The 13,167-nt window shown below is 42.4% G+C and overlaps 1 protein-coding gene across 2 annotated transcripts in view; it reads right to left on the reverse strand.

Moving 5' to 3' along the window:
* Positions 1-13,167, reverse strand: part of LOC119928288 (muscular LMNA interacting protein) — a 244,313-nt gene that overhangs the window by 97,116 nt on the left and 134,030 nt on the right. For both annotated transcript variants that reach the window (XM_038746434.1, XM_038746426.1), the window contains 3 exons: positions 6,716-6,781; positions 6,555-6,632; positions 6,388-6,447 (listed from right to left, as the gene is read on the reverse strand). In XM_038746434.1, coding sequence (XP_038602362.1) covers positions 6,388-6,447; positions 6,555-6,632; positions 6,716-6,781 — 204 coding nt within the window. The remainder of the gene's footprint in view (positions 1-6,387; positions 6,448-6,554; positions 6,633-6,715; positions 6,782-13,167) is intronic.

Raw genomic sequence — 13,167 nt, forward strand, 5'->3', positions numbered from 1 at the left:
AAAAAACCCTCTCTTGACCCCACCTCACCTTCTAGTTATCACCCCATCTCCCTCCTACCATTCCTTTCCAAACTCCTTGAACGAGTTCTCTACACGCGCTGCCTCGAATTCCTCAACACCAACTCTCTCCTCGACCCCCTCCAGTCTGGCTTCCGTTCCCTACATTCCACAGAAAGTGCCCTCTCGAAGGTAACCAATGACCTCCTGCTTGCCAAATCCAATGGCTCATACTGTATCCTAATCCTCCTCAACCTCTCAGCTGCCTTCGACACTGTGGACCACACCCTTCTCCTCAACACGCTATCCAACCTTGGCTTCACAGACTCTGTCCTCTCCTGGTTCTCCTCTTATCTCTCCGGTCGTTCATTCTCGGTCTCTTTTGCAGGCTCCTCCTCCTGCTCCCATCCTCTTACTGTGGGGGTTCCCCAAGGTTCAGTTCTCGGTCCCCTTCTGTTCTTGATCTACACTCACTCCCTTGGTGACCTCATTCGCTCCCACGGCTTTAACTATCATCTCTACACTGACGACACCCAAATCTACATCTCTGCCGCTGCTCTCTCCCCCTCCCTCCAGGCTCGCATCTCCTCCTGCCTTCAGGACATCTCCATCTGGATGTCCGCCCGCCACCTAAAACTCAACATGTCCAAGACTGAACTCCTTGTCTTCCCTCCCAAACCCTGCCCTCTCCCTGACTTTCCCATCACAGTTGACGGCACTACCATCCTTCCCGTCTCACAAGCCCGCAAACTTGGTGTCATCCTCGACTCCACTCTCTCATTCACCCCTCACATCCAAGCCGTCACCAGAACCTGCCAGTCTCAGCTCCACAGCATTGCCAAGATCCGCCCTTTCCTCTCCATCCAAACCGCTACCCTGCTTGTTCAAGCTCTCATCCTATCCCGTCTGGACTACTGCATCAGCCTCCTCTTCGATCTCCCATCCTCGTGTCTCTCCCCACTTCAATCCATACTTCACGCCGCTGTCTGGATTGTCTTCGTCCAGAAATGCTCTGGGCATATTACTCCCCTCCTCAAAAATCTCCAGTGGCTACCAATCAATCTGCGCATCAGGCAGAAACTCCTCACCCTCAGCTTCAAGGCTCTCCATCACCTCGCCCCCTCCTACCTCACCTCCCTTCTCTCCTTCTAAATCCCAGCCCGCACCCTCTGCACCGCTGCCGCTATTCTCCTCACCGTGCCTCATTCTCACCTGTCCCACCGTCGACCTCCGGCCCACGTCTTCCCTCTGGCCTGGAATACCCTCCCTCTGCCCATCTGCCAAGCTAGCTCTCTTCCTCCCTTCAAGGCCCTACTGAGAGCTCACCTCCTCCAGGAGGCCTTCCCAGACTGAGCCCCCTCCTTCCTCTCCCCCTCGTCCCCCTCTCCATCCCCCGTCTTACCTCCTTCCCTTCCCACAGCACCTGTATATATGTATATATGCACATATTTATTATTCTATTTATTTATTTTACTTGTAAATATCTATTCTATTTATTTTATTTTGTTAATATGTTTGGTTTTGTTCTCTGTCTCCCCCTTCTAGACTGTGATCCCACTGTTGGGTAGGGACTGTCTCTATATGTTACCAACTTGTACTTCCCAAGTGCTTAGTACAGTGCTCTGCACACAGTAAGCACTCAATAAATACGATTGATTGATTGAAACTGTCAGAAAAGCAAATCTGAAATAGATAAATCCTTTCTCATTCATACTGGAAATCTAAAAAGGAAAATGGGCATCCTGGATGGCTTGGCCAATTGAACGGTCAACCCAGTGTTCCCTAGGACCAACCCTGCCCATCACACTGTCCTTGTTTCTCTTTTCACTAATAAATCCAACTTCCCTAGATATATTAGGTGGTATAGAAGCCAACAGCAATGCTAATAATACTCTATCTCCAAAGAACTCAAGCCACTTGGCAGATATATTTAGTTTATCCTTAAAATATCCATCTAAAGGTTTGTAGGGACCTAATTTATCAATCTTTCACACTATTGTGTGTGCACATCCAGTATAATTTGTGCTCAACAGTGAAAATTCCCATTTGCCCTCTTCATCTTACATTATTCTTTTCAACTGCTACTCCCCTCATTAGAATCATTTCTTCTCAGTGACTTTCCTGAGGAAGGTCTCAATCCTGCATATATTTTGTTTCTTTTGTACTTTTCTGTGGTTTTAAGCCCCAGACTGTAAGCTCTTTGGAGACAGGAAATTTGTCTACCAACTTCGTTACATTTTACTCTCCCAAGAACTTAATATACTGCTCTACACACAGTAACTGCTCAACAACTGTGAATGACTGATGTTCAAATGAAATCCAGCATCTTCATAAAGTATTCATAATCCCCACATTTGTGACATTTGTGATTCTATTCCAAAAAGCACTAACTCTATGGCCTGAGAGTATGTTAAACATCAACCCTGTCTTGCCCAGGAGACAAATGAGAAAATGATTTGGAAATTCAGAAGAAAAAGAAAAAAAGATTAAAATGAAAATGAATAATGGGGAAGAACAATAAGCTCTTAGAAGATGCCCACATCTCTAACCATCATATCACTAATTCATGCCATGAGCAAAAAATGATTTCAACACTGTGCTGCTCCTCAATCTGAACCAATCACTCTCTAGCATGCAGAAATTTACATTTTGTGACATATTTATTGATATTCAAATAGTCTCTTTCCTCAAGAATCCCCATAGCTCTTTCAGTTACCTCATTCCTACTCCCTAAAGGTAGTGGCTAATGCTAATGCACACGTTTACAGAGGAGCAACCTGACTCATAGGCCAGCAGAGAGGCAAAAATAGTTCTGCAGTGAGTTTGGGGAAGGAAAAACAGCTTGGAATTGCCATATGAGTAGAGCACAGCAAAAGCTAATTACCAGACCAAACTACTCAGGTGTTTCCCAAAGCAGATAAGATAAATGTTTGAAGCCACTCCACAAGTTAGACGCCTCCCAGGGAGGTGAATACAGCAACCTGCCTGAGGAGCTTAATTTGGGTCTTGACATCCCTCAAACAAACAATCAATGGTATTTATTGAGGGTTTATTGTGTTCAGAGCACCGTAATAAGCACTTGGGAGAGTACAATACATTGCTAAAACATTAATACAATCACTCATCCTATTCCTCCTGGATTACTGCATCAGCCTCCTTGTTGACGTCCCAGACTCCTGTCTCTCCCCACTCTAGTCCATACTTCACTCTGCTGCCCAGATCATTTTTCTACAAAAACACTCAGGACCTGTTTCTGCACTCCTCAAGAAACTCCAGTGGTTGCCCATCCACCTCCGCACCATACAAAAAGTCCTCACCATTGGCTTTAAAGCACTCAATCACCTTGCCCCCTCCTCCCTCTCCTCACTACTCCCCCACTACAACCCAGCCCACATTCTTCACTCCTCTAATGCTAAACTTCTCACTGTGCCTCGATCTCATCTATCTTCCAGCTGACCCCTCACCCACATCCTGCCTCTGGCCTGGAGTGCCCTGCCTCCTCAAATCCAAGAGACTATTATTCTCCCCTCTTTCAAAGCCTTATTGAAGGCATATCTCCTCCAAGAGGCCTTCCCTGATTAAGCCCCCTTCTCCTCTTCTCCTCCATTCTGCATTGCCCTGTCTTGCTCCCTTTATTCATCCCCCTTCCCAGCCCCACAGCAGTTACACACCTAACAGTAATTTATTTATGTTGTCTCTCTTCCCCACCCTAGACTGTGAGCTCTTTGTGGGCAGGGAATGTCACTGTCTATTGAGAAGCAGCATGGCCTATTGGCAAGAGCACAGGCTTGGCAGTCAGAGGATGTGGGTTCTAATCCTGGCTCTGCCACTTGCTGCTGTGTGACCTTGGGCAAGTCACTTCACCTGTCTGTGCCTCAGTAACCTCATCTGTAAAATGGGTATTAAGACTGTGAGCCCCATGTGGGACAACCTCATTGCCTTGTATCTACCCCTGTGCTTAGAACAGTGCTTGCCATGCATTAAGTGCTTAACAAATATCATAATTATTATTATTATTATTGTTGTATTGTACTTTCCCAAGTGTTTAGTAATAATAATAATTATGGTATTTGTTAAGTGCTTATTATGTACCAAGCACTGTTCTAAGCGCTGGGGTAGATACAAGATAATCAGGTTGGGCACAGTCTCTGTTCCACATAGAGCTCATAGTTCTAAACCCCATTTTACAGATGAGGAAACTGAGGCACAAAGAATTGAAGTGACTTGTCCAAGGTCACACAGCAAACGAGTGGTGGAGTCAGGATTAGAACCCATGACCTTCTGACTCCCAGGCCCACACTCTATTCATTAGGTCATGCTCCTTCCCTAGATTGCTCTGCTCACAGTAAGTGCTTCAATAAATATGATTGAATGAATGGATCCATTCCTGGCCCACAATGAGCCTCCAACTGCCCTGACCTCCCAGTCACCAGCCCTGCACTGAGTGATCTCAGTCTACTCTCCAAGTCCAGACAGTCTGCCTGGGCACAGTGTAGGAAGGAGAAGAGGGTAGCTGGACGTCTCTCCTTTCCACCACCACCTTACCTCAGGGCCACTGGCAACTAGTCAGGAGACAGGTTGGGGACTTAAGTACCTTCTCTCCAAGAGTTCTATCTATTGTTTAGACAAAAATCTACTAGTATTAAATCCCCACTAATATTAACTAACAAGTCAGATCCATGTGAGTCTACAGGAGCCTCCAGGAATGTCGATCAATTGTATTCAATCACTTGCATCTGTGTTTTTTGATGGCATTTATTAAGTGCTTACTATGTGCAAATCACTGTTCTAAGTGCTGGGGAGGTTACAAGGTGATCAGGTTGTCCCACGGGGGGCTCACGGTCTTAATCCCCATTTTACAGATGAGGTAACTGAGGCACAGAGAAGTTAAGTGACTTGCCCAAAGTCACACAGCTGACAATTCAGAGCTGGGATTTGAACCCATGACCTCTGACTCCAAAGCCCATGCTCTTTCCACTGAGCCATGCTGCTGAAGGCTTACTAGTACCAAGCACAATACTAAGAGCTTGGGAGAGTATAGTGTAACAGAGTTGGTAGACATGCTCCCTTCCCTTAACAAGCTTACAGTCTAGAGGGAGAGACATAAATTTATATAAATAAATAAATTACAAATATGTACTTAAGTGCTGTGGGACTGAGGAAGGTGAATAAAGAACACAAATTCAAGTGCTAGGCTGAAGCAAAAGGGAATGGGAGAAATGGAAAGGGGGGCTTTCTTAGTTGGGGAAAGCCTCTTAGAGGAGATGTGCTTTTAATAAGGCTCTGAAAGTTGGGGAGAGTGATCACTTATTGGATATGAAGAAGGAGGGCTTTCTAAGCCAGAGGCAAGATGTGGTCAAGAGGTGGATGATGAGATAGACAAGATCGAGGAACTGTCAGTAAATTGACATTAGAGGAGCAAAGAGTGGGTTATGTTGTACTTGGAAATCAAGGAAAGTAAAGTGAATAAGACCATCACTAGTTGGGGCACACCAATAACCATACTTGTCTTGTTTTTTGCTGTTGAGTCATCTCTGACCAACAGCGATGCCATGGACACATCTCTCCCAGAATACCCCAACTCCATCTGCAATTGTTCTGGTAGTGGATCCATAGACTTCTCCTGGTAAACATACGGAAGTGATTTACCATTGTCTCCTTCCTTGCAGAAAATTTGAGTATCCACCCTTGACTCTTTCCCATGCTGCTGCTGCCCAGCACAGTTAGTTTTGACCTGTAGCAGATTGCCTTCCATTCAATAGCCACTGCTCAAGCTAGGATTGGAATGGGTAGGCCTCTGCTTGACTCTCTGTCCCATAGCTGAGACTGGTAGAGTACTGGAAACTCTTCAGGTGTGAGGGGAGTAACCATGTACCTGTTAATTATTCATTTATTGGCTTGGATCTAAATTTTTAAATTTACCTCCATGCTTATTGTTTTTGCTTTCTCTCTCCCACTTAGCTATGGCATCAACGTATACCACCTATAAGATGCTTTAGGGGAGGGATTGCACCTTTGGAGTTTCCCAAGATCCTAGTACAGAGAAGCAGAGTGGCTTAGTGGCAAGGGCCCAGGCTTGGGAGTCAGAGGTCATGGGTTCTAATCCTGGCTCTGCCATTTGTCAGCTGTGTGACTTTGGGCAAGTCACTTAACTTCTCTGTGCCTCAGTTACCTCATCTGGAAAATGGGGATTAAGACGTGAGCCCCATGTGGGACAACCTGATAGCCTTGTATCTATCCCAGCTCTTAGAACAGTGCTCGGCGCATAGTAGCACTTAACAAATATCATTATCATTATTATTATTACTGTGCTGTGAATATGGTAAGGACTCAATAAATTCCATCGATACTAACTCTGAGGATAGAAAGTTCGACAAAATACTCACGTACTTTGTTCACATCTGAATCCATTAATGTCTGCAGGGAACTTGAAGGCGACTCTAAATGATGCTGTAAAAAAAGAAAAGGAAGATTCATGAGATTAACTGCCAAGTGGGAGAGAGCGGAAGAGAAACGAAGGAAATGTTTGAATTGGACATTCTACTCTAAGGTATTACCAAGGAATCCTGTAAGACCTTATCAATGGTAGCACAGAGCTCTTCAGTTTGTTGCCTGAGCTGTGCAGGGGAACACAACTGGAAAAATCGAAACCGGTTTCCGGGTTAGTACTGTGCCTTGTGGTACTGAATCTGCCACAGAGGAGATGTGTTGACATTACCTCCTGATGTGGGTCTAATATGTCATCCTTCGGGACACTTTCTTTCTTCACTGGTTCATCCAAAGCCTGTAGATGAATAAAAGAGTTTTGAGATGAGGTAACTAGTCCAATGTGAATCTGACAACAGAAAGAATCCTTATATAGCACTTCAGAGGAAGTCCAACTATCAGGGAGGAAAGCAAAGAAAATGACATGTACTTAGTCTGTTTATTGTTGTTCTGTTTTGAGACTCAGAGCCACCATATCATGCTCCTGGAAGTTCTCCTTCCCTCTCAGCAATTGGGAGAGAGGAGAGAATGTGTAGTTGAGTTCCTTGATGTTCTAGGATTTCTGCATGGCAGGCCCTAGAAATGTGGTAGATTTATTCATAAACTGAAAAGGCTCCAGTCTGGATGTAGCAATATAACCAAAGTGAGCAAGAAGAACTGAAGGTGTCAGTATAAACTGTACTGGACAGTAAAACCAGTATGACCCAATTTGGACACATGCAATTTTTTTTTAATTGTCCAGCACAGTCTGTAAAAATCTGCTCTGGTTCTAACTAAGGTCTGCTGTGTGATCTTGGACAAATCCCTTAACTCATCTATGCCTAGATACAAGTTTATCAGATTGGGAACAGTCCCTATCCCACCTGGGGCTCACAGTCTAAGTAGGAGGTACTAGGATTTAATTCCCATTTTAAAGTTGAAGAAACTGAGGTACAGAGAAGTTAAGTGACTTGTCCAAGGTCACACAGCAAGAAATTGGCAGAGTCGGGATTAGAACACAGGTCCTCTGACTCCCAGGCCCATGTTCTTTCCATTAGGCCAGCTGTTTCTCTGAGGAAATTTGGCAGTAGACAAGCTTGGAGAGCAAAGTTACCCCCATAAAATTCCATAGGGTTTACAAGGGTAGAATAATCTCTACCAGCAATTGGTCTTTGTATCCTTTATTACCTTCACTCTCAGTCCCACAGCACTCCTGTACATATCCATAATTTATTTTCTGCCTGTCTCTCCCTCTAAACTGTAAACTCCTTATGGGAAGTCAACATGTCTACCAACTCTGATATATTGCACACTCCCAAGCGCTTAGTACAGTGCACATAGCAAGTGCTCACTAGATATGACTGATTGATTGATTCCACTCTATTGGAGGCCTGTTCTTCTGTGTCTGGCAATTATTCCGAGTGATAATGCCTCAAACAGAAAGAAGGCTGACCATGAGATCCAAGCCAACCTTGTTTGTTTTCCTTCCTCTGCCAAATCAATCCTAAATTCCCAACAGCTCTTCAAGACACAGTTAACCTCCACTTGCAACCCAGGGTGTGAGGCCCTAGTAAGTTCAAGGTCTCAACGTAATAGTTGTCCTGCTGAGAACTATCTTATGCAGAGACAGAGAAATTAAATTAAATGATATATTTCTCTCCGGGCACATTAAAGTATAGTTCCCTTACGGGCATGGACATGTGTGTCTTTTCTTGTTGACCTTTCCCAAGTGCTTAGTACAGTGGTTTACACTCAGTAGGTGTTGAATAAATACCATTATTACTGATGATGATTAACTGAACTACTGAGATGTCAGGGCTAAGAATCCTGATAGAGAATTCATTATAATGGCTTGCATAGAGCCACTGGCATTCTCTAATTTCTATCATGCTCCCTCTGGGGCATAAAGTACAATGTGAAAAGAAAGCTGCCTAATGGATAGAACATGGGCCTAGGAGTCAGAATGAGCTAGGTTCTAGTCCCTGGCTCCCCAACTTATCTACTGTGTGACCTTGGGAAAATCGCTTAACTTCTCTGTGCCTCAGTTACTTCATCTGTAACATCAGAATTAAGACTGTGAACCCCATGTGGGACATGGACTGTGTCCAACCGGATTAGTTTATATCTACCCCAGTGCTTAGTACACTGCTTGGCACAGAGAAAGCACTTAACAAGGCAGGGAACATGCACACTAATTCTGTTGTATTGTACTCTCCTTAAGTGTTTAGTACAGTGCTCTGCATGCATTGCATGCTCAATAAATACCATTGATAGATTGATTTGATTGACAAAAACCACAAAATAAAAAACAAGGGAGAAGGCAGGCAGGGGTGTCACACATTGCAAAGTGCACATGTGATCTTTGTCCAAGGTTAATGTAGAAATGAAACTAGAACTCAGGTCTCCTGAGTCCTAGAGTTATGGTCCTTCCACTAGATCCATAACAAGGGTACCATTAATTACAGTATTACTATCACTACTACTAGCATAGCAGTGGGATTAAGACTGTGGGCACTTTGTAGGACAGGGACTGTGTCCAACACAATTATCTTGAATCTACCCCGGTGCTTAGTACTATGCCTGGCACATAAACACTTAACAAATACAAGAAAAAAATGCCAACTTTTTTGGTAACAAAAGAAGACCAGGTACCCAACCTCAGCACAGAATCAACACTTTTAATCACTCCTAATGCATAAAATCTCTCTCATTCATCTCTTTTTTAGCTGGCAATTCATAAAGAATGCTACTTGGATCAAGAGAAAGGCTCAGTTATAACTGAGGCTCAAAAAGCCATTTCTGACTGGGCTGATTATTATTACTGGGGGCTTTATGTGTAACAAATCTTAGCATTTCTCTTAACACCATTTGCAAAATTAGCTTGGGCTGTTTGGTCATAAATCACACTCACATCTGCTACCCTGAACGTATTTCATAAAGGACTGAGTGGATATACATTTTTGCTTAGGTTTAGGGAATCTTAAAAATCATCACAACTAATATTTATTGAATGTGATTCACCTTTCAGTAACTAGCAATTATTTAGTGTTTACAACTTGAAAATAAATTACCTTAAAATGATTCAGGCAGATAATGCCTTTTTAGTATTTTGTATTTTCTAGTATTCCCCCCCCGCCCCAAGTGCTTTCATGTCAGTTAACTCATTTTAGCTTTACAACATCCCTACAAGTTGTGGAGAGGCAGCTGCTTTTAGCCCCATTTTACAGATTAGGAAACTGAGGCTCTGATAGATTAAGTGATTTGCTCTAGATCTCCCTCAAAGAGGCAGAAATGTCTGAAAAGTTTCATTCATTTTGAGTAAAGGACATGTATTTTTTTGGATATATACAGGTTTTTTGATAAAGGACTTAACAAACTACCCAAGTACCAAACAGGCTAAATAGAATTTAAAAATTTGAAATGAATATGTGAGTCTTGAAACTAAAGAATAGTGGCTTTATTAGAACATTAATTTTCTGAATTGTAATGTATTGATCCATCTTTTTAAGCAACTACTAAAAAGTTGTAATAAATTGCCAGTTACTAGAGAAGATACCAGAGACCACTGGAATTGTGCAGACAATTTAGAACCCAGCTCTAGTAATAAAAACTAAGTCAAATTTTTTGAGCTAAGAATATCCTCCTATCCTATAACACAGGGCATAGAGATTCACTCTTTTTAATTAGGCCATTAAATTCAATATAACCAACGCGAACCTCATCATTTTGTGGTTGCCCATGTCAGATTGATTGAATTAAACTTATTTTCACTGTCATATGCCTGTTAAATTGACCTCTATAAAATCTGCAGGTACAGTGAAGTAGCTGAGCTATAGATAGGTTTTGGAAATAAGTTGTTCTCTGCAGAAAGAGTAATATGAGGATGTGGTTGTAGACTCCAGATTTCCATTCTTTTCTCTCTGGCTGTTTTCTCAATCCACAATTTACCAAGAGCATTCGTTTTTAAGGATAAGCCGTCAATGGCTTTCAAAGTCAAACTACAGAATTAATCAAAATCTTAAGAAGGAGATACACTTTTTTGAGCTGACCAAGTTGTTGTATGCTGGAACTAATTCCTGAGGATTACAAGAGGCTTTGCTTGATTTCAGTCATAAATGCCCCACCAAGAATAGAACAAAAGGTTCTCCCAGTGGAATGAGTCTTGTTTAGATGATGGGGCCAGAATTCAGGAACAACAACAGAATGTAATAGGAAGCAGTGTGGCCTAGGAGTCCAAGGACCTGAGTTTTAATCCCAACTCTGCCAAGTGTCTGCTGTGTGAACTTGGACAAATTATTTAACTTCTCTGTGCTTCAGTTTCCTCATGTGTAAAATGAAGATTAAATTCTACTCCCTCCTACTTAGACTGTGAGCCCCAAGTGGGACAGGGACTGTATCCAAACTGATTAACTTGTAGATACCCCAGCTCTCAGAACACTGCTTGGTACATTGAAAGTGCTTAACAAATACTATTTAAAATGAAATGTCTTTGCGTGAGTCAGTGAGGGAAGAAAGAAAAGCCACTACCAGGGAATGAAAGTTCCAAGGTCTCCACCCTTCAGAGACATTCAGTCCAGGTCATCCCAGAATAGCGCGTGCGCGAGCACACACGCACACACACACACACACACACACACACACGTGCATGCACACACACACACACACACGTGCATGCACACACACACACACACACACACACCACCACCCCGCCTTGCTCTGAGCTTCGAAACCATTCTGACTGGGGTAGATCCAAAATTCTAGAATAAAAGAGAGGATTGTATCCAGAGAACTATCCAGGCCCTTGATCTATTTGGTTGCCAAGTTCCTTCACATAGTTGGTGGCCATCTCTGTTTCTCAAGGTGAAACAGTGCTCTGCACCACTCAGAAACCTCAACATTCAAATTGGTTTTTAGATCGGGTTCTTATTTTCATTCTACTATTTCATTTGCTGCCTCACTGTTTTCCCCCACACAGCTGTCTGGGAAATGCTAACCTAGGCTCGAAAGCTTTCATGTGGATGTCTCTGATAGAATTTAAATTGAAAGCCAAGATTTAATTTGAGTGCCGAATGATTCAATTTCTAAGCAAAATTACATGTGCATACTTGATGTTTGCCAACACCTCATCTCTGAAACACGTATTCAGATCTTCAGCAACGAAGCATGGAAGTGCTGTGTTTTTTATTTATTCTTTCCTTAAAAAACTGTTTCTGAATTCTCTTAGATGTAATACATCATAACTGTGAACTCTGTAGCTATCTCACTTACCTAAAAGAGGTTGATTCCATGTTGCTTGAATGGAACTTATGACACATACAAAAATCTCCAGTCCCCATGCCTCCCCATTTCTGGGGATTATGTTATGTTATGGGGATTATGGGTATTATGTTGCCTATAATACTCTACATTCCCTCTCTTGGTCATGTGGAAAAGTACCACTAGGCTGACAGACTTCTCTCCAAAAGCACCACAGACCTCCTACATCAACCACTACTGTTTATATAGAAGGACCGTTTTTCAGCTTTTACACATTGCCGTCTTACAGGCCTTTACCAAAGCCTCCTCGAGGTCATCCCTATTTGTGTTAATAAAGTGACTTCTTCACACTCTTCATCACCAACAGTATCATCAGAGAGAGGTATGAAGGTGGTAAGCAAGCTCTCTTCCTCTGCCCATCTTGATGAACAAGTCACTACTACAATTCACAGTGGTAGCCATAAAGGTTGGCTGGCCACACCTCCTTGCACAGTTGGTAGAGGCTGGACTTCTTAAAATGACAAATACATATGTTCAGGTGAATGACTTTTATTTTTAAATTTAATGGCCCAAAATATAAAATGGGCACTGTAAACAAACCAGGTGAAAAGGGAGGAGGCACAGTTCTTCTAACCAAAATGTCATTCTTTGTATCTTCGAATGTCTCTTTTCTCTCACCAAATGAATACCTGCTAGCCCCCTTCCTACTTTTTAGAGTTTCCAATGAATGCTACAATCTCCAGCATATAAATCTGAATAAACCCAGGATTTATTTACATATCCATACACACACACACACACACACACACACACACACACACACGGTGCAAGGGTGTGCATGCATAATAACTGACTTCACAAACTTCTAGCATCAAACAGGAATATGTTATTAATGAAAATATTTTTGATATATTATTTTCAATATTTTTGAAAATAACATTCCATTTTTGTTTTTATAGGCACAAATTTTAGACTGTCTATTCCTATGCAATACTGAAGGAATAGAAGACATATGTCCCTCAGCATTTACTCTCAAGAATAAAAGCATGTATATACCAAGTTTAAAAGTTAACACATTTTTTGTTTATTTCCCCCAAAGAGTTCAATCTTGCCATTAGGAAATCAACCTAGTGTGCCTTCAATAGTAATAATGCATTCTGTGGACATTTAATAAATATTTATTGACTGGCATTTATCACTAGGTCCAAGTTCAACAGCTAGGCCAAATACTAAGGAGGGCAAACATTACTCTGTCCCTTCAAGCAATCTGTTGCCTCTGTTGAATCACTAATGGTAATTCTTATGCTCTTAAACGTGCAAACCTCCCAAAAGATGTTTCATTTTGCTTCATGTCAATGATTGAGGCAGCTTGGCAATAATAGAGAATGAAGGCTTAATAGCAAAAATAAAGCTAAGGCCAACCTCTTGCTTCAAAACATTATTTAAAGC

The sequence above is a fragment of the Tachyglossus aculeatus genome, chromosome 1, assembly GCF_015852505.1.
Source record: "Tachyglossus aculeatus isolate mTacAcu1 chromosome 1, mTacAcu1.pri, whole genome shotgun sequence".
Lineage (NCBI taxonomy): Eukaryota > Metazoa > Chordata > Mammalia > Monotremata > Tachyglossidae > Tachyglossus > Tachyglossus aculeatus.